Genomic DNA, 20,144 nt, shown 5'->3' on the forward strand with positions numbered 1-20,144 from the left:
GGTGATTGTCACATGCACTGGGGTGCATTTCCTGGACTGGGGAGGAACTGTGGACTTTCATTTGCCCATGTGCTTCCAAGCAGTTGACCGAGGCTTGGCTGATCAAAGAGGGTGGAGGTCTGCTTAGGGATGCAGATCCAGCGAGTCTGTCCTCCTAAGGGCGTTTCAGAGAGAAGCAAAGCATGATTGTTAAAAATTACTGAGACGACTCTGTTACTGCGAAGTGGTCACCTGCGTGACATTTCTCTGATGTGTTCGACAGAGATCAGTTGAAGGCCTGTGTGTGCTGTGTGGTTTCTAGGTTCCTCTGAGCTGCTTGGCAATCCTACTGTGTGTTCACTCTTCTCCTGCGCTCTCCAAGAGCGGTTTCAGGCCTTCCCTATGCCCCGTTCACCCCTGTGGTCATCTGCGCATGCTGCTCAGCTGCCCCAGGCTTTCCCGGTTCAGATCCTCTGACTTACCCACTCCTGTTCCAACCCGAGTGCCCCTCCGCCATAGCGCTCACCCAAGTGGAGTTTTACATTCTCTTGTGGGATTGTTTGCTTCCTAGCTGTCTCCCCAGGCACACTACAATTCCCACAGGCCAGTCTTTCTGCACAATTATGTCCCCAGAATGTGGAATGTCACAGGCCTGCAGTGACCAGCAGAATGAGCGGATGGAAGGCAGATCCCTGGAGGGGCAGAGCTGCACAGGCTCCTAGGGACCTGCTCTAGCCCCTCGTGCTCCGAGTGAGGGACAAAGCTCCTAGAAAGAGCTCCGTGGTGGGGGTGGGGGGGCGGGCGGGGGATAGACCTTTGATCTAGATTCACCAGCTTACCCATTAGTGTCTGTCTGTCTGTGTCCACCCTGCCCCGAACTGGTTTCCACCAGCACCGCCAGGACTTGTCTCACTCATGACTCAGATGATTACTGTTGTCATTAAAAAAAATACTACTCTAGTTAAAGTTACACATTAGAAATATCAAATGGTATAAAGGTACCAAAAGAAAATAGTCCCACTTTAACCACAGTTCCTCTCCCTGTAGGTAACCATTAGCAGGAGGCCATGTGGTTCCTTTCTTGGTAAAACAGAACAAAAAACATACACCCCCCTACTCACATTCGTTAGCCAGTTCAAATGCTTACAAATCTCGAAGACCTTATTTTGAGATCTCTACCAAGCAGATACAGATTTTTAAAAGATGTATCCCGAGCACCGAGCGCAGCAGCTGGCCTGTGGTCGGTGCAGAGACGCTGCTGACGACTCCGGTGACATCGCACCGGAAGTGCAGGGGTGGCGTCCGCACAGTTCCGAGCGTTCTGGGGAGCAGAGTTCGCCTTTCAGCGGACCCGATGCTTTTTCCTCATCTTCTCCTAGAGCTTTTGTCTCTTATTCAATGAAGGTCTGCACGATATATTATTGATTTTTCCCTAAGTATTCACTTTTCAGAAATCGTGTTGCTGTTATAAATGAGATATTCTCTCTAAACGTTCTTCGTTTGTAGATCGGGGGTTTTTAGGTATGAACTCCACGACCTGCCCCCTTATTGAATTTCCTCATTGTTTCTAGTGGTTTTCAGCATTTCTTCTAAGGCTTCCTGGGCTTGGTGATTTTGTCTGCAAATAGTAATCTCTCCCTATTTTCTCTTATTTCTTTCTCTTGCTTAATTGTATTGGCTAGTGTTCCAGAACAATGTCGGATTGGTCAGGGATCAGAGTGAGCATGTTAGTCTCGTTCCTGCCTCTCCTTTGAATAGTTCTGGTGTCTCACCATTAAATGTCACTTTGGCTCTTGTTTTAAAATGTGTATTATCACGCCGAGGAAGTATCTGTTTCTGGTTTACCAAGAGTTTGTCTTAGCGTGATATGAAAAAGTACAAAAAGAAAACAAGGACGAGTCTTGCACATTTTTCAAATTCCTTTTGTGGGGTGTAATAAATTGATCTTAGGTTTTATTTTTTGTATAATGTGGCATATTTATTCATTAATACAATTGCTGAACCATCCTTGCATTCCAAGGTGAAACCTCACTTGGAATGTTGAACTTGACTTGCTCATGTTGAAACATTTGGCACCAGGTGCGGATGAATAACGATACTGCCATCGTGATACTATCACTATAGCCTGAGAGGTAACGTTTATTGAGGGCTCGCTCTGTGGCTCCCCGGGTATGTGCAGTGACTGGTGGTGCTGAGGTTGGAGGGCAGGGAGCCTGGCTCTGGGGTCCCATTCTTACCCACAGTATTAAGATTGGTCCAGCGCTGCCCGGTGTGGCCCAGTGGGTTGGACATCGTCCAGCAAAGCGAGAGGTCCCTGGCTTGATTCCTGGTCAGGTCACATGCCAGGGTTGCAGGTTGGGTCCCCAATCAGGGCACATAATGAGAGGCAACCAATTGGTGTTTCTTTCCGACATCAATGTTTCTTTACCTCTCTTTCTCCCTCCCTTACCTTCTCTCTAAAAATAAGTAGAATCTTTAATTAAAAAAATAAATAAGCCAGCGGTCTCAAACTGTGCCATCCGAACATTTGCTGAAATGTAGATTCCTGGGCTCTCCCTCAGAATTCCTGGTTCGGCGGGCAGTCTCGGGCGGGGCCTGGGAATCTGCATTTCTGCGTGTTCCTGGGTGCCAGTCTTTGCACCGTGACTGAAAGCAGCCGCTGTAGAGGGTGAGGAGGTGATCTGCTCGTGGAAGGTTTAAACTGTGTCATTGGACATGTGGGACCTGGTCTGTTCCTAGGACTAGTTTCTAGTCACAAAATTTTCCAGTGTTGTCTGCCCCTTAGTTTCCTCTGTAGGGAGAGAGGTGTGCAGTTTGGGTAAATTTCACTTTCCTGAACCTAATCCACTTTGTCAACTTCTCCAAATTATTTTCAAGGTCTCTCAACATGTATTTGAGTGAGTTTTATGACGTGCCTGCTAATGTATCTCTGTTGAAGGTGTTTCATTTTCTTGGATGAGGCTTCACCGTGGTTCATCTATTTTAGCCTTTGTGTAGAAGAGCAGATCTTTTCTCAAGTTTTTAAACTCATTTTTTGTTGCTCTTCTTATTTCTGGTTTTAGTGTTTGCATGCATCCCAGTTTTTTTCCTCTTGCTTTATTTAGGTTTCTTTTCTTGCTCCTTTCCGTAAAACTGAATTGTATGCTTAGTTCCTGTATTTTATGTTTTGTTTTGTTCTGTAAACCTCAAGACAGTGAATTTTCCTCTGAGTATTAGTATATAACTTTTGACGTGGAATTTTAGTGTTCTTTTTTTAAATTTCTGGAAGTTTTTTTTTTTTTTTTTGGCTTTTCCATTTCTAATTCTATTGCTTTGTTGTTGGAGAATGAAGTCAGTGCTGGTTCTACCTCGGGAGTCTGCGGTTTTCTTTGTGGCCTGACACGGTGCTGCTATTTGTAAGTGACTGCGGTACCCACTCGGGTGTCTTCTCCTGGTTCCGTGGGGGGCGTTGCTGTGCCTACCGGGCTGCGCGGTTCCCTTCCCTGCCGCCCCCCGGGTTTCACACTTGGCGCCCTTGGCTGTTACCACTTGCTGCGTCAGGCTCTGTGACAGTCACACCACCACCGAGGGTTGTCCAGTGGTGTCCTCTCCTGCCTCCGTTGCATTGTTTCCTGTCCTCAGTGCCACACCTCCTGCGGGCCGTCCCATCCCTGTGTGGGAACTGCTACTTCTCCATTGCACCTTGGGTGCCAGCACTGGACTGGTGTTTTCTCTTTCTCCATTTGCTCGTGACATCTTGGCCACAGCCCAGTGCACGGATGAACAGTCCCTCCTTAGACAGGAGAACACGCATGCTCACACTGTTAAGTCCTGCAGGTGGGCAGGGCCCCATAGCTGATGAATGTCGCACCTTAACCCTGTCAACCTGCTTCTCTCCTTGGCACTTGGCAGTTAGCTTCTCCCCAGCCTGCCCTGCCTCCCCCTTCCTCCAGGAGCTGCTGGGAGGTCTCTGCTGTGCCTTAAATGGCTCCGTACCTGACAGACCCCCTCCCCCACCACCAACCCCCCAACACACACACAACTCCCAGCAGCTCTTCCCGGACCAGAAGTCCAGCCCGTGGGGAGGAAGGAATGTCGGCTGGCCACTCGGGTGAGGGCTGGCCTGAGGCAGCATTGTGAAATTCACGACATAATTCCTTCGAGATTAAGTTTCATCTCAGGCATGTGCGACTTAGTTAGGCCCCGGCCAGCTCCTGGAACCGCGGCTCCTCCGTCCTCCAGACCTCACCCTGTTCTCTGTCCCTTTGTGACGCCCTCAGTGGGTGGCAGCCGCTCGGACTCTCCTTTTCAAGAGCTTAAGGGACAACTTGAAAGATTTTATTTATATTTATTTATTTTTAGAGAGAAGGGAAGGGAGGGAGGAAGAAAGGAAGAGAAACACTGATTGGTTGCCTCTCGTACATGCCCCAGCTGAGGACCTGGCCCACAATCCAGGCATGTGCCCTGACCAGGGATTGAACTGGTGACCTTTCTCTTTATGGGACGATAAAGAGAAGCCATTGAGCCACACAGGCCAGGGCAAGGGGCACCTTTAAATGGTGGGGTTATTTTGCATGGCTTCATGCCCGAAGCTGATATTATTCTCAACAGACAGCGCACGCGGACGCAGCCTCCTTTGGCAAGGCCTCTCCACCGCAGTGCAGGCTCCCTGGGCTCAAGCGCCTGGTGCTCATGCAAACAGCCTGGCCCTGCTCCCTGACCATCCACTTGCGGCTCCAGTGAGGACCAAGCCCTGCGGGCTTCACCTCCCAAACCTGTCCTGCACCTGTATACTTCTCAGTGCTCCTCCTTCGTCCATGCCGGCTTCCATGTATTTTTACACCGAACTGCTAACCCGTCTTCTGATTTTCTCTTACCCACTCCACACAGCAGCTAAAGTGTTTTTTTAAAAAGAAAAAGGTATCACAGACTTTCTTACTTGCGACTCTCCCGTGGCTTCTCAAGGCCCCCAGTGTAGAGGGTACGTGCTTGACCCTGACTCCTGGATCCGTCAGCACTCCCGCCCCAGGTGTCTGCCCTCACGGCCACGGGCCGCTCACTTCCCACCACCAGGATCCACCTGGTCCTGGGCTGCGCACAACCCTGGTCCGAACCACCTCCCCCCGACCCCACCCTGGCAGGGCGGGCTTCTCCTTGTCATCTGGTCTCAGATTAACGTCACCTCCTCCAGAGGCCCTCTCCAGACAAGGCAGCCTGGTCCCTCTGGGACACCCTGTTTTGATTCTCTGCATTCCACGTGCCACAGCTTGATATTGGCCTGGTTTGTCTTTGTCTCTTATAGAATGTAAGCCCCAAGAACACACAGACTGTATCTCTAGTCCCAGCCCCTAGAACAGGGTCTGGCTCACTCAGGTGCTGACGAAATATTTGCTGAAAACACGTCCACCCTGTCACAGTTCAGGGCCCCGCTCTCGGCACCTGTGCCATCTCCTGGTGTGCGGGGGCGTGGGCACCACCTGCAGGGGTGCCGGTTGTGTATGTCCCGGGCCGGCTCCGGGCTGCTGCTTCAGCGGGGGCAGGTGGGGTGGAGGCTCTGAGGTACTTGCTGCCCTGCAGTCGGCACTTTACACAGGTGCATTCCATTGAATCCCGACGCGCTTCCGAGGAGCTGATCCCAAGGCCAGGGATTCTAAATGTACGTTAAAAAGCTTGCAGTAAAGCCTGTCCTTTCTGAATAGGTACTCTGTTCACACGCATCGAAGTTCAGAACAATGCAAAAGGCTGCACAGGGAGAAGCCTCCCCTTCCGCTGTCTCCCCATCCTACCCTTCTGGCCCCCACTTAGTTCCTTGGATACATTTCCGGTGCTCCTTTATGCAAACACAGACGATTCCAGAATATGTTTCTATATTTCCCCCTTTTAAACACAGAGTAGTAACCCACATGTGCTACTGAGCGGCATGCTTCTTTTTCATTTAACAGCGTCTCCTGCGAGATTTCTCCCATCGGTACGTATCACGCTTTCCAGCAGCCTGGCATTCCCCGGGGGGAAGCACCTGGTGCCCTGGGCAGCCCCAGGGCTGGGCGCTGGCTGGTCGACTTTTATGGGCCAGGGGCCTGTTACCAACTGTCTTGCACCTGCGTTGTCGCTTTGCACGCGTAAGTGTGCAGGTGTAACTGCAGGATGAATTCTCAGAACAAAGTTGCTGGGTCCAGGGGCCGTGTGCCTTGTAATTTAGATAAGTGACACCAGACCATCCTGCTTTTCTGCCAGCAGTGAAGAGAGGGCTCCTTTCCCTGTGATTTTTCTCATGAACCGTATTGTCAATTTGGGGGATTTTATGAACCTGAGGTAAGAAATGTTGCCTCTGTGGAGTACAGTCTTTTAAAAAAAATGCCTTTATTCAGATACAAGTAACATGCAATAAACGGCACATTTTAAAGGGTCCTTTTTGATTGTCAAGTTTTGACATGCAGGGTGGGGCAAGAGGAGGTTCACAGTTGTTCATGTGGACGCTGTAACACAGTAATCAATAACAGAGGAATAAACTCCGCACTCACAACTGCAAACCTCCTTCTGCCCCACTGTACACACACAAAACTGTCACCACAGTCAAGACAGTCAACATGCCCACTTCCCCCAAAAGGCCCCTGGGACCCCTTTGTCATCAGGCTCTTCCTGCACCTTAGCCACCACTGATTGGCTTTCTGCCACCAGAAGATCGTTGGCACTTTCAGAACTCTTCTGTGAATGGGATGACGTAGTACGCACGCTTCATTTTTGGGTCTGTTTTTCCCTTGGTGTATCACCGCCTGAGATTTATTTATGCTGCAGGGTCATTTTCAGTGCTGTGTAGTGCTCCGTTTTGTGTAAGCCACAGTTTGTTTACCCTTTCACCTGCCAGGTGATGTTTTGATGGTTTCCAGTTCGGGGCAATGGTAAATAAAGCTGTCACAAACATCCGTGTGCAGCCTTTGTGCAGACATGTGAGTTCCTCCCTCTGGGTTGACACTGACCCTCTGTTGAGGCATTAGGGTCCTGGGTACCCAGAGTGTCCCTTCACACAGCCCCTTCGGTCCTCCAGTTGTCAGATTGCTTCCTGGGCCTACGGGAGGGATGTGGTTTACAGGGGGGTGAGATTGGGATGCTTCGGAACACAGGGTCCCAGGGCCTGGCCCCCTCACCAGGGACGCAGCTCGATATAGTGGCTACATGGAGTACTATTTTGTCATCATAGGAAACACTGATTATTTTTTAAGGAAATGTCCGTTCTTCAAGAAGCTCACGTTCTGGCAGAGGAGGTAGATGAGGAGAGACGGTTAATTCTGGTGACGTGTGCGTGGTCAGGAGCCCTGGGCCGGGTCCCATCTCTCATCTCGGGGCTCTCGTTCTGCCCACACCTCTGGGCCCCTGGGTGTTCTGGGAGCCGCTGCGTGTTTGCCCGGCGTGCGCATTCTGTTCCACGGGATGCACATGGAGGGAAGGCAACGTGTCTGACAGTGGTAACTGATGCGGGGGAGGGGCGTTCTACTGGGAGCCCCTTGAGAGTGGCAGCCATGGTCGGTTTGCTCACCCCGGTGTCCCCATCACGTTACCTGGTATGAAGCAGACACTCTGTATGTGTGTTTTGTTCTCACCTGAAGATATGTTTATTGACTTCAGAAAGAGAGAAAGAGAAACATTGATTGGTTGCACCCCGAGTGGGGGTATAATCCACAGCCTAGGTATGTGCCCTGATCAGAAATCGAACCCACAACCTTTTGGTGTACAGGACTGTGCTCCACCCACCTGTGCCACCTGGCCGGGCCACGCAATGTGTTTTTGTTGAGTTCGAGAAGCAGCGTGTATTGAGCGGGATGTCATCCGGCACTGTTGTGTTTGTTACGGGTGAGTTGCCCCAGGAGGGGACCCATGGGCTCTTATAAAGGGTGAGTGGCATCCAGATAGCCCAGGATAGTCCGGACGGCCGCAGCACAGCAAGGGCGGGGTGAGGGGGTGGAGAAAGAGGAAGCCGGGCCAGCTGGGGTGCTGCTTCTAAACTGTTCTAAGGAGTGAGAACCTCAGTATTGGGACACCTTGGGAAACCTCTGGCGTGGGTGAGACGGCACCGTGGCATGCACACAGGTGTATTTTTAGACACCTGTCTGGCTGCCATGAGAGGATGCACAGGAGGAGGCCAGACTGGGAGAGGCAGGGGAAGCAGAGAGGACGCTTCGGAGGAAACCTGGAGAAAGAGGGCGGGTTCTGTCTGGGATGGTGCCCAGGGACTAGCTGGACAGACTCGTGGCAACTGTAAACTAGGGTGGTGATGGAGAAGAGGGAGCAGAGCCAAGGGAAGGGACTTTGCAGAAGGCGTGACACCCAGCATAAAGGGCCAGTCTGGAGTCTTTGCCATTGTCCTCCGGGCTGGGTCTCCACCCTAAAGCCAAGAGAAAGGCCAAGACGTGTTTTTTCATTTGTGATACAATTCATCCACTGTAACAGTCACCCTCTGACGCGTGCGGTTCATTCTTCTCTAGTGTGTATGCAAGGGTGTGCGGCCCTTCCCGCCACCTATTGTAAAACCTTGTCACCACCTACAATAGAAAAGAAAGCCTGTGCCCATTAGCAGTTCCCTCCCTCCCTTCCTACCCCACCCCCCACCTCACCATCGGCCACCCGCTCTGTGGACTTGTCTGTTCTGGACATTTCATGTATGTGGACAGCCAGGAGACACACCCCCTGCAGCTTTGCCACAAAATGTGTTGATGGGGAACCAGGTGGGGTGAGGCCCCAGGGGTGTCCCAGCTGCCCCCGCAGCTGGAGAAAATGTTTGCCTGAGCCGCCTATTGCTTTCTCCTAAAACAAAACAAAACAAAACAAAACAAAACAAAACAAAACAAAACAAAACAAAACAAAAAACAAAACTCTCAGGGTAAACAGACAGGAATTTAAATGAGGATATGTCTTATGGAAAAATACTGCCTGGCCAAGATGGAGGTGTAGGGAGAAACCCTTCGCTTCCTCACACAACCAAAAGGAGGACAACAACCAACCTAAAGTCAATAAACAACCAGAAGTGCCAGAAAAATCAGACTGCATGGAACTTCAACCACCAAGACATTAAAGAAAACGTCAACCAGAACAACCAGACCAGTAAGAACCGGCAGCGACACGGTGAACCGCAGGAGCGGGGCTGGCTGAAGGTGGAACAGCCTCAGAACTGACCAGGGACGAGGGTGGGGTTGCCAAGGTGGGAGAAACTCCCCGTCTCACACGAGAGTCCATTGGAAAGTGAACAGCCAGTGAGCTGCACTGTTCCCTCTCTGGCCCCTCCCCCACAGGCAGCACGGCAGTGCAGCGAGGAGGGTTGCCCCGCCTCCTTACAACTTAACAGGTGCACCTAACAAAGAAATTGGGCCCAAGTGAAAGAACAGAGCAAAGCCTCAGAAAGAGAACTAAGCAATGAGGAGACAGCCAACCTATCGGGTGGAGAATTTAAAGCCCTGGTAATCAAAATGCTCACAGATCTGATTGAGCTCGGTTGAAAAATGAAGAAACAAATGAAGGATATCCAATGTGAAATAAAGCAAAATATTCAGGGAACCAACAGTGACAGGAAGGAAATGAGGACTCAGAGCAACAATCTGGAGCAAAAGGGATGAACATCCAACCAGAACAGAATGAAGAAAGAAGAATTCAAAAAAAAAAATAAATAAAGAGAGACTTAGGAACCTCTGGGACAGCCTGAAACATTCCAACATCTGAATCATAGGGGTGCCAGAAGGAAAAGAATGATAGCAAGAAATTGAAAACTTATTTGAACAAATAATGAAAAGCTCCCCAGTCTGGCGAAGGAAATAGACTTCCAGGAAGTCCAGGAGGCTCAGAGAGTCCCAAAGAAGTTGGACCCAAGAAGGAACACACTAAGGCACATCATCATTAAGCCACCCAAGGTTAAAGAGAAGGAGAGAATCTTAACAGTAGCAAGAGAAAAGGAGACAGTTACCTACAAAGGAGTTCCCATCAGACTATCAGGTGATTTCTCAAAAGAAACTTTGCAGGCAAGAAAGGGCTGGAAAGAAGTACTCCAAGTCATGAAAAGCAAGGACCTATGTCCAAGATTACTCTCTCCAGCAAAGCTATCATTTAGAATGGGAGGGCAGATAAAGTGCTTCCCAGATAAGGTCAAGTTAAAGGAGTTCAGCATCACCACCAAGTCCTTATTCTATGAAATGTTAAAGGGACTTATCTAAGAAAAAGATGATTAAAAATGTGAACAGTAAAATGACAACAAACAACTATCAACAAATGAACCTAAAAGAAAGGAAAATAATGAAAACAAAAACTAAGCAAAGAACCAGAATCAGAGAAATGGACATCACATGGAGGGATGTCAGTGGGGAGGGGGAGGGAGGAATAGGGGGGAAAGGTACAGGGAAGAAGCCACATAATTAGTAGGCATAAAACATGGGGAGAGATAAAAATGGTGTCGGAAAAGAGAACTCAAAGAACTTATATGTACAACCCATGGACGTGAACTAAGGGGGGGAATGCTGGTGGGAGGGACCTCCCCGCCCAGCCCCCCACCCCAGGCTCTGCGTGGCCAAGGCCGGCGCCTGCAGCAGCAGAAGACCTTGTTCTCCATTTGGACATCGGTGACCGGTTCTGTCCTCTGACCTGCCTGGGAGCCCAGAGAATTTGGAGAGAGGGCCCGAGGCAAAGATTTGGCCCATCGGAATTTTCAGGCTTTCATCCTGGTTTGGCACTTTTCCAATTGTGGTTCTAATTGACCAGCTTCTACGAGTAGACCCTCTTTGCTATTATATGCCAGGTGCCTGATTAGTTCTATTAATACAATTATCCTGCAAAATGGCTATCACCACATTTCACACCCAAGAGAGCTGAGGCTCAAAGAGATTAAAGAGACTTGGGCCAGGTTATTCGCCTGGTAATTGGCGGAGCTGTGCAAAGTCACGTCCTGCCTCCAAGTGCTTTCTGAAGCCTTTGGGATACTTTCTGGTGACTTAAAAAGTTTTAATTTTCTAATGATAAAAGTGATACCAGCCCTGACTGGTGTGGCTCAGTGGGTTAGGTGTTGTCCCATAAACCGAGAGGTCACTGGTCTGATTCCCAGTTGGGGCACATGCTGGGTTGCAGGCCAGGTCCTCAGTTGTGGGTGTGCAAGAGGCAACTGATTGATGTTTCTTTTATACATCAACATTTCTCTATTTCTCTATCTTCCTCCCTTTTCCTGCCTCTAAAAATAAATAAAATCTTTTTAAAAAGTGATACCAGATTATAATACAAAATAACTAAAATTGGAGGAACAATTTTCACGGAGTTGTATCCACACTTTCTGTACAAGTTTGATTCTTGTTTGTTTTCCACGCAGTGTTATAATTCACGCCTCGCTCCACAGTATTAGACATTCTTCGTAAACCTTGTTTACAAAGGCTGCCTGATAACCCCTCAGCTGCGTGTACCAATATTTACTAAAACAATCCCCTATTGTAGAACCTCCCAGCGGTTTCCAGTTCTTCGCTGTCAGCCACACTGCTGAGAAGAACATCTTTTTTATTCAGAAAGCTTTTCCTGTTTGTCCTATTTCCTTAATCAGTTCCCAGAAGTGGACATACTGGTTCAAAGGCTGCCAGCAGTTGAAGCCTTTTCCTCCACTTTGCCAGATTATTTCCCAAAGGGCGGCACCCACTCCTTTCCCCACCAGTGGGCCTTGTCTTCGGAGGACAGTTGCTACTCTAACCCGCCCTGTGTTCTCTTCCCAAAGCCTCATAAAGAGAATGGCGCAGAGCGTGGTGGAGGTCATGGAGGACGCCAAGGGGAATGTCCGGGAGAACCTCCTGGCCAACGGAGGTAGGTCGCCCCTCTGTCCTCACCGCGGTGCTGCCCCAGCTCTGCTGACCCATGGGTAGCCCTGGGTGTGGCCGCACCGTGCGGCACCCCCCTCCCCAAAGGAGGCTCTGAAGTGGCAGACACTATGCATCTCGCTGTCAGCTCAACAGCAGGGAGGTTGGGAAGACCTGCCCCTTGGCTGGTTTATTGCCCCCTGTCGCGTGTTTTTACCCCATAGCTGAAACCCTGTATGAAATTCGAAGTGGAAATGTGTTCAGGGGGTTGTCGGGCCCTTCCCGCCTACTCTGCCAGCCTCTGCTCTCTCCTGCATGGGCGGTTCCACCCTGCCCCCCAGCCCCCCCAGCCCCCGATGGGTTTAATCGGCCTTTTCCCAGAACAAGGCTGAAACACCCTGCTATCCTGCATGATGCCTCAAACTGAAGTTGTACCTTGTGCCCAGTAAATAGAGAGTTAGACCAAGAATGTTTTGGCCCATTCATTGTGTACCTGGAATTGGAGTGCACTAAAATGTGCAAGATGAAAAGTTTGCAACTTTGGAGACTTTAGAAATTGGGTGTTTAAATACCTGCAGTTAACTAAACCTGTGCCTCTAACACAGGCACCTGTGCTGAAAACGAGGGGTTGGATTCTATGCTTAACATTGACATCATGTGTTACACAGAAATTTGTATTTCCCCCCTTCCTGGCAACCTTAAAAAGCTTTTTATTGGCTTGTTTCTATTGACAAATGGAAATGTTCATACTCCCAGACCTGAACTTGGCTTTGTACGTGAATGTGGTTGAATAACGACACCTTCTTACATTGCAGGTGTGAAGGAAAAAATGAAATGTTTAAAGAGTAGGTCGTGCATTGTTTGCTGTGTGTGTGTGTGTGCAGTGTGTGCCTGCATGTCCCTTGGGAAGGGGGATCTCGGTCTGGTCATCGAGGTACAGTGACCTGGTGACAATGGATTTCCCCAGTACCACCTTGCACTTGGTCACTGTATCCGTGTGACCCAGTGAGCAACTCTTTCATTCCCTCCCCCCTCCCTCGGGCCTCCCCTGCCTCCGCAGCAGCTCTGCATGCCTCCTGGAGTGGGGTTGCTTTGACTCTGGGGTCCCCGGTGGCCTTCTGCATCTTGGCCTTGCAGTCCCCTTCCTGCCTGGGAGGCTGGCCATTGTGTGGCCCCAGGCAGCTGCAATGCCAGGCTTGGTTCTGTGCAGCCTGGATGGGCAAGGAGCCTGCTCCTCCCGAGCACCCAGAGGGAATCCCTGTGCCCACACAGGCCTTTCCTGGTTTCAGCGTTAGAAGAGCCATTTGCTCTGGGTTTCGCCCCCCGGCTCCAGCTGGAGGAATTAAAGCCAGCAGACCTTTGAAGACCTGCTGGCTCCCACAGACTGCAAGCTAGCAAAACTCCTTCCCCAATGCAATCTTTTCCTTTGCAGTGAGATTTCTTGCTGATGCTGATACACAGATTATGTTATTATAAAGATCAACTGGTCTTATTTCCCAGCAGGTAACTCATAGGGCCCTAGACAGAAGAGCTGATGTAAGGTAGAGAGCTACTTTTCTACAAGAAAACCTGGTCTCTAGGGATGGAGGGTTCAAGCTCACAGCCAAATGGTGCTCACATGCTGCTCACCGTTCACGTGACTTAGTATCAGGTGTTCTTATTCCGTCACATCCCCCCCCAGATGGCCCCAGGGGCCCTGCCTCCCTCCTCCAGGGGAGGGCATTCGGCTTTGCTCCTTTGTGTCATCATCTCTAGGTGTCGTGCAAGTTGGGTCCCCGTGAGCTTCCACAGCTTGTTCTGTACCCGAGGCCATTGCCGACAGAGGCCAAGGATGCCAGGGCTCTGAAAGGGACCGAGGTCAAGTGACCTTCTACACTTAGCTTGGCTCAGGCTTTGCTGACATTCTTTGGATGGGGAAATCCTTTTCTTTTGAAGACCCTGGGACCGGGGGCTGACAGAGCCCACCGGAGGAACTCAGGGTGGCCCCAGCAGGTGGGGTTCTAGTCCAGTCTCCCCCAGAGCACACCGGGAACTCAGGTCGTGTGGAGGGCCAGGATCCCCAGCCAGGGAGCGGTCAGACCTGGTCCTGCTGTGGAATGCACCGTGTGGCCTCAGCAGGCCACCTCTCTGGGTCTCGGGGTTCTCCCCTGCCAACGACTTCATGCCTGTCCAGGCTGGTAGCTTTGCCTGTGCACCTTCCGCTTTTGTTTGCTCTTTGCCCTGAGCTGAGCCTGGGGCACAGGAGGGCCTGGGTGCTTTTGATCTCAGCCGAAGCTGAGCGAGCACACCCTGGTCCGGCCCGGGCCCCAGAAGGTGCACAGACGCTCTCCACGCCAGAAGGTCCCTCTGACTTCCAGGCGGCAGCCTGTGTGGTCACAGGTCCTCGTTCTGCTGCCTGCCTGCCGGGCAGGCCTGGCTTTGGCTCTCAGACGTGAGCATTGTAGCTCAAGAGCTGCTGCCTGAGCGGGCCTGCCTGCTTCGAGGTCTGCACACACAGGCCACCAGTCCCAGGCCCACATGGCTCCCTGGCCAGGGGAGGGAGGGGAAGCCGGGTCTTTCCCGAACGGACAGAGATAGGCTGCAGTCCTGGACATACCCCATGGGCTGTGCCCTCTGAGGGGCAGACTGTCCCCAGAGTCTGTTCTCACCTAAGGCCATGTGTTGACAGGCAAGGCCTCCCTTGGATGAGTGACCCGGGGTCACAGTCAGTGTCTGGAGCTGGAGCTCCAGACGTGGCGGGGCAGGTGCTGCAGGGGAGGGGCCGGTCACCATCACAGACTGCAGCCTTCCGCAGGGAGGTCTGCATGGGCTTCTTACCCGGCCTCCCCTCCTGCTTCACTCATCAGACATCCCTGCTCGGCTCCTGAGTGCCAAGCACTGTGCCGAGTGCTGGGCATCCAGATGTGACTGTCCCCCAGAGCTGCCAGCCGGGGTGGGGGGCAGCCCGCAGCACCCTGCACTCCATGGTGAGACAGAGACTAAGGGTCTGGGAGCCACCGAGAGGGGGCGCTATGCCCTAAAGGGATTCTGGCCCTTCTTGTGGAGACCGGGAGCCCACTCTCTTTGGTCCAAGTGCCACAGAGACGCTGGACTTTGTGGAGGTTCACGGAAACGAGAGCTTGGGCTGCCACCGGCCTCCTGGGAGCAGCCCAGGCCGGGCGAGTTAGAAGAGTGAGCAGGGTTATTCGGAGGATTCGTATGTGGGGCCCTCACTACGCACCAGGCCCTGGAGACACTGAGACAGTCTCTGCCCTCAGGGACCCCAAAAGGGCAAGCGACTCAGGGATGAGCGGGTGGTGTTGCCAGTGTCGTGGGACAGGGGAGCCCGTGGGGGCTCCATCCTGGTGTTGCAGGACTGGAGCAGCAGTGAGGGACAACCTAGGGGTCAAAGGTGGCTTGGCTTGGGTGGTGGAGTCTCTACCAGATGCAGGAAGTGGCAGAGAGGGGACAAGAAGGGGAACTGACCCTGAAGCCTGCCATCTCCTGCCAGGGGTGCCTGTCCCCTGACCTGTGGGATGGGTGGCAGTCCCTGCCTGTCAGCGTGTGACCCACGTGCTTGCTCAGTGCCTGGACCACAGGAAGTGGGATCAGGGACTCCTGGTGCCACAGGAGGCACCTTCCTGACCTTCCGGTTCTGCCCTTGACCACGCCCCCTGTTATTATCCAGACACTAATTCAGTTCCTCCCAGGGCTGTTTCCTTTTTACAAGGTCATTTCCATGCCATTGGGAGGCAGTACCAAAATCCATACTAATGCCAAATTAACACCCAGACCTGTGTGACTCTGGTCTGGCTGCCATAACACAGTACCACGGACTGGGGGCTTACCTATCAGACGTTCATCTCATGGTTCTGGAGGCTGGCTCAAGGTCAAGGTGCTGGCAAGTGTGGCTCCTGGTGAGAACCCATTTCCTTCACTGTGTCCAGTGCAGGCCTTTCCTGGGTACAAGCATATGGGGGGGGTCTCTAATTATAAGGCCATTTTATATAAAAATAAAGAACATACACTGGAAAAGTGCACATCCATGCCAGATACTAAGAACCACATTCACCAGTTCCAACACTGCTTCTGTTCAGAACACCTTTATAACAGACCCATATGTTGAAATCACCTCTGTCCGGCGCTTGGACACAGGAGGCAGGAAGATGGCTCATCTTGTGAGCAGGTGGCATCCAGGACAGGCTGCGTGTCTTTGGGGGTTGGCTGGGGGTCCCTGGCATGCCTTCGGGGTACCTCAGATCAGAAGGATAACCTGGCAGGGACGCGTCACCCAAGCAACGGGAAAAGGCAGGGAATGAGCCCGGCATCCTCGGCCTCTCAGCCGACCTCGCTCCTTCCTCCTGGCGCCTGCTCTGGGGCAGCCAGCTGAGGTTGCCTCTGGGGCAGAGAGCGCAGCTGGGACGGCGTCCCTTCGGCCGCTGTGCTTCACGGTGGGGTTTCAGGTGCGGGCAGTGGCCAGGCAGCTGGCCCAGCACTCGGCTCCCGCGGGGTGCACTGCCCCGGAGCCCAGGTGTGTCCTCTGGTCCCTCCGATTGCTTCCAGGTGGGAGTGCGGTGCGTGGTTGGGGCCCAACAGCTGGATCTCACTGGTTATCAGCCCTGCTCACGTGCCGAAACATGCTTGTGTTCTTTCAGTTGATTTGACGTCCTTTGTGACCAAATTTGAATGGGACATGGCCAAATACCCTGCGAAACAGCCGCTGGTGAGCGTGGTGGACACTCTAGCAAAGGTAAGAGAAGGGCCTTCCTTCAGGGGACGCTTATGCTTCAGTGACCGGGGACCTCTGACCTCTGACGTGGATTACATGGCATTTGGGCCCTGGCAAAGCAGATGAACTTTCTGGGGGGCCAGAGGCAAGAGGCTGGGTGTCCCTGTGGTCACCCTTTCTTGACAGGCATGGCCTCCAGCTTTTGCTTCCTGGCTCTGGGGGCCCCAGGAGGGGGTGTGTCTCATAGCTATGTTGTCTCCCTGAGGGCAGGCACTGATGGTTTGTGACCCCCTCCTAGGTTGGGTCTCCTGCTCGCTCTGGTGTCTGGGAGAGAGCCTGAGCTGGGCCAGGAACAAAGCGTTCCTCTTGTCTGCTCAGTGGCAGAGCCACCTGGGCAGGGCTGGGTGGACCGGGGGAGGAGGTGGCCACTGGCATGTCCCTGTAGTGCAGCCGGCCTCTCCTCACTGCAGGCCCTGGCCCTGCCTGGGGCCAGAGGGCCCGGGAATGTGGGTGCGGTCCCCTGGGTACCCCAGACGTCACAGAAGTCCCGGCTCCTCCTGGCACAATCAGGCAGTGATTCTGGAAGGCCCTCCAGGAGGGGCTGCCCGGAGCCCCAGGGCCAGGTGCGGTTCCCGGGCGGCTGCTGTGCCCCTGCCTCCTCCACTAACCCAGGAGCAGATGGCTGTCCGGGGGGCTAGCCAAGCCCTGCCCCCGCTACGGAGGCCGGGCGGAGCCAGGCGGGGCAGCCAGTGCCCATCTCTGAGTCCCCTGGGACAGTGCTCACTGAGAGGCTGTCCTGGGGTCACCAGACCCAGTGGTGAAGGCCCCAAAGTGTAAAGGGCCCTTGGTTGAGGGGGCAGAGCAGGCTGGGGGACAGAACTTGGCTTCTCCCTAGTCCAGGGGATCCAAAGAATGACTTTGGCAAGGAAGTAGAGAGAGGGAGAGAGCAGGGGTTGGGTGGCACCCCTGTGTGCCTGGGACCACTCGGGGCTCTTTTGCTTCTTTTCCTTCTCATGTCCGCCCTGGGAGGTAGGTGTCACCTTCCTCTGATTTCAGGTGGGAGGCTGGCCAAGGTGAGGTGCCCACTGCAGGGGCTGCAGGGTTGAGGCCTTGCACTAGGTGGGCATGCAGGGCACCTGCCCCAGGGGTACTAGGCTGACCCTGCTCCCTGAGTCAGCCCCGCAGAGGCTTGGGGCATGGGCTCCCCGACCCTGCCCTGCACCAGAACCCCAAGGTGGTGCCCTCAGCCCTGGGTCAGGCCTGTTCCCCCAGCGGGAGGTCTCAGCAGTCAACTAGACACATCCCAGCCCCTGGGAGAGCCGTGGGGAGGTACCTGTCACTGTGCGGTGGGCGTCGAGTAGCATCGTCTGGGTGACCGGGCAGGTCTCTCATCCTGGGAGGAGCCCTGTCCTGACACAGTCTGGGGAGGCTTGACCTGCTCAACAGCTGGGAGCTGAGCCGCCTGCCCCTCCTTCAATGAAGAGGCGTGGGGAGAGCTCCCAGCCCTGCACGCTGAGTGGCAGCATGTCCCCTGGCCGGGGGCCCGCCCAGCTGTGGCTGTGTCAGCCTGCACAGGTTGCGTGATGCTGTCATTTCAAAAAATCCCCAAATCTTGCTGGTGAAACAGCAACAGATCCATTCCTCCACCACGGGCATGTCTGCCCATGGTGGAGGGCCAGCGCCCTGCCAACCCATGGGGTGCTGGTGGCTGGTGACGTCCCCCTAGTGCTGCAGGGGGCCTGCCTCCCATGGCAGGTGTGCCTCCGAGGAGCAGGGCTGGTGTTGGGTTCTGTCGAGCGTGCGCGCTCTCAGCTCTGCCCAGTGCTGGCCGCTCTGCCGGGAGGTGCAGAGGGGACCCGGGCCCGCCTCCCTCGGGGAGCTCAGGCTGGTGCAGGAAAGCACTCATCCTTGTGCACGAGCTGCTCCGTGGATTGAATTAGCTCGCACCGGCTCCGTGGCTCTGAGCTCAGCGAGGTTCAGGGACAGCCGGTCGGAGTTGGAAGTCTCTCCCAGAGTCTCAGCTCCTCTCCCCGTCTCGTTGGGTCCCAACACCCGCTGCAGGGTGTTCTCATTGGCTTGTGGTGAGATCAGGAAAACAGAGAGGTCCCAGGATTCTTAAAACATATGGGAATCTTACTGTAGAAATCAAGACCTGTGGGCTGTGCCCAGGTCAATGTGCTGGTCTCGGGGTCGCACTGCTCCATGAGAGATCTTGCCACTGGAGACTGGGACAGGGACCCCGTGGGCTATTTGCACAGTTTTCTGTAAGTCAACAATCTTGGGAAAGTAAGAAACATTTTTAACATTGTAAAAAAATCTCTCCCCCCCCAAATCAAATATACCCAAGTGCAAAGCTGAAAACATGAAAGGCCCCTGCGACACCACGCCCACCCCCACTCCTGCTCTCTTTAATCTCCCCAAACCGTAGACTGATACTGAGAAGTCTGAAGCAGACCCTTCCAGCTACGTAAAAACTGTATGTTTTTCAACCCAGAATTGTCCGTCCCCTGCAGAGCGCCCCTTTTTCCCTGCGAGGGTTCTGGGATGTCCCCATGTCCGCATGTGCTGCCCGGTTGCGTTTGGTCACCGGTGAGGTGTCACTGATGGTGCCAAGGACAGAGACATGGGTGGACGTCGGCACAGTGTCTCTCAGGAGCCGTGGGAATAGGCCCCGCGCCCCACACACGTCAGCTCGGGGAACCCACCTGGACCCTGGAGGGCAGGTGCTGGTGGGCGTCCTTCCAATTCCCGACAGTGCCCACCGCACAAGATGGGCTCACTGAGGCCTGGGCTGCGCTTGCGGCGACTTCAGAACATTCGCTCGGGGCAGCTGTCTGTTGTGAGGGCTTTGGGTGGATTGGACACTGGTGGACATTTTTCTTTCTCTGCTTCTAGTCCTTGGGGAAGACATTGTCACCCCCGGCCAGGCTGATCGGGCACCTGCGGCAAGAGAGCTGGGCCTTGGGCCTTGCTTCTCTCATTCCCTGCCCACCGCAGGAGGGGTCTGGGGAGTGCTCCTGAACATTCTGGAATAAGGGAATCTCCTGAACATCAGGCTGATGACCGGCCCTCCCAGCTAAAGGCCCCTTCCCACCTACATGGAGCAGGGAGGGGCTGCCGTGGGGCACAGCTGAGCCTGGAGACCAGGGCACTGTCGGGTGGAGCCTTCACATACAGAGGTGTTTGCAGAGGCAGGACGGGGTCAGCCTGTGCTGACCTGACTCCAGCCGAGCCTGACAGTGCACGTGTGCAGGCCGCGGGCACCCTGACGGCGGGGAGATGGGCTGGAAGTCCACGGAGTCTGCTCCCTGAGTCTCTGCATCTGCAGAGCGGGGCCACTTACCCCTTCCTGCCCTCCCAGGGCCTCACTGGGGGGCCGAATGTGGGTGCTCGGAGAGCAGGGGCGTGGAAGGGGAGCCATCCCTGGTGAACAGGCAGGACTCAGGGTTTGTCCTGAAGGGCGCCAGGAGCAATCTGTGGCAAGTTGGAGAAGTTTGACCGACTCTTTGAACTCTTCTGCTCTTACGAATAGCAACTGGCCCAGATCGAGACCGACCTGAAGTCCCGCACGGCCACCTACAACACCCTGAAGGTCACCCTGGAGAGCCTGGAGAAGAAGTCCCAGTGAGTGCCCTGTCCTTGAGCCACTCACGGCCACCAAACCGGGCGGG

The 20,144-nt window shown here is 53.6% G+C and overlaps 1 protein-coding gene across 3 annotated transcripts in view; it reads left to right on the forward strand.

Moving 5' to 3' along the window:
* The window catches only part of ATP6V1C2 (ATPase H+ transporting V1 subunit C2), a 38,828-nt gene that overhangs the window by 7,156 nt on the left and 11,528 nt on the right, over nucleotides 1-20,144 (forward strand). For all 3 annotated transcript variants that reach the window (XM_037151738.2, XM_037151737.2, XM_037151739.2), the window contains exons 4-6: nucleotides 11,687-11,772; nucleotides 16,400-16,494; nucleotides 20,006-20,097. In XM_037151738.2, coding sequence (XP_037007633.2) covers nucleotides 11,687-11,772; nucleotides 16,400-16,494; nucleotides 20,006-20,097 — 273 coding nt within the window. The remainder of the gene's footprint in view (nucleotides 1-11,686; nucleotides 11,773-16,399; nucleotides 16,495-20,005; nucleotides 20,098-20,144) is intronic.

This window comes from Artibeus jamaicensis, unplaced genomic scaffold (genome assembly GCF_021234435.1).
Source record: "Artibeus jamaicensis isolate MK-2021 breed Jamaican fruit bat unplaced genomic scaffold, CSHL_Jam_final contig_465, whole genome shotgun sequence".
Classification (NCBI taxonomy): Eukaryota; Metazoa; Chordata; class Mammalia; order Chiroptera; family Phyllostomidae; genus Artibeus; species Artibeus jamaicensis.